At 73.3% G+C, this 831-nt stretch overlaps 1 protein-coding gene across 1 annotated transcript in view; it reads left to right on the top strand.

Moving 5' to 3' along the window:
• The window catches only part of TBKBP1 (TBK1 binding protein 1), a 10133-nt gene extending 9302 nt beyond the window's left edge, over window positions 1–831 (top strand). Inside the window, exons 9-10 of the mRNA XM_026072926.1 lie at window positions 1–409; window positions 650–831. Coding sequence (XP_025928711.1) covers window positions 1–409; window positions 650–778 — 538 coding nt within the window. The 3' untranslated portion in view covers window positions 779–831. The remainder of the gene's footprint in view (window positions 410–649) is intronic.

Genomic DNA, 831 nt, shown 5'->3' with positions numbered 1-831 from the left:
CTACGCCAAGCCCTCGAGCCGCCACATCAAAGCGAGCTTCCAAGGGCGCCGGAGCTACTCGGAGGTGAGCAACGTGGCGCTGTACCAGCAGAGCCGCTCGCTCTGGCTGCAGCCCGAAGCCTCCACGCTGCCCAAGCCGCGGCCCTACGGCGAGCTCTACCTGGGCGGCGCCGGCGCCCCGCCGAGCCCCCGGGCGCCCTTCGAGGAGCACGTGCGCTTCGAGAAGCAGTCGTCGGACGAAGACGACTGGGCCGTGCCCAGCCCGCCCAGCCCCGAGGCCGGCGCCATCCGCTGCGCCTCCTTCTGCGCCGGCTTCCCCATCCCCGCCGCCGCCGCCGCCGCCACCGCGCACCGGACGGCGGCCGCCTACGCCCGGGCCGAGCACGCGCAGTCCTGGCCCTCCATCAACGTAAGCACTGGGCTCGGGGAGGAGGAGGAGGAGGAGGAGGAGGAGGAGGCGGCCGGGCAGCGCGGCCGCCCTGCCGTGTGCCTCAGTTTCCCCATCCTTCCGCCGCAGGAGGATGCTGGATGCTCCCACCCACGGCACGGGGGTGGGAAGGGGGCTGGTTTCGGCCGCCCGGCGAGGGCTGAGCGGCAGCAGTGGCCAGGTCACCCCCGCGCTCCTCCCTCCCTCTCTGCCCCCCCGCAGCTGCTGCTGGAGACGGCGGACTCGGACATCCGGAGCTGCCCGCTCTGCCAGCTGGCCTTCCCCGTCGGCTACCCGGACGATGCTTTGATAAAGCACATCGACTCGCACCTGGAGAACAGCAAGATCTGAGGGCGCCGCTCGCCGCGCTGCGCCGTGCCGCGCTGTGCCCCCTGGCCCCGGAC

The sequence above is a fragment of the Apteryx rowi genome, unplaced genomic scaffold (genome assembly GCF_003343035.1).
Source record: "Apteryx rowi isolate R43461 unplaced genomic scaffold, aptRow1 scaffold_354, whole genome shotgun sequence".
NCBI lineage: Eukaryota > Metazoa > Chordata > Aves > Apterygiformes > Apterygidae > Apteryx > Apteryx rowi.
This window is presented reverse-complemented; position numbering and strand designations above follow the sequence as displayed.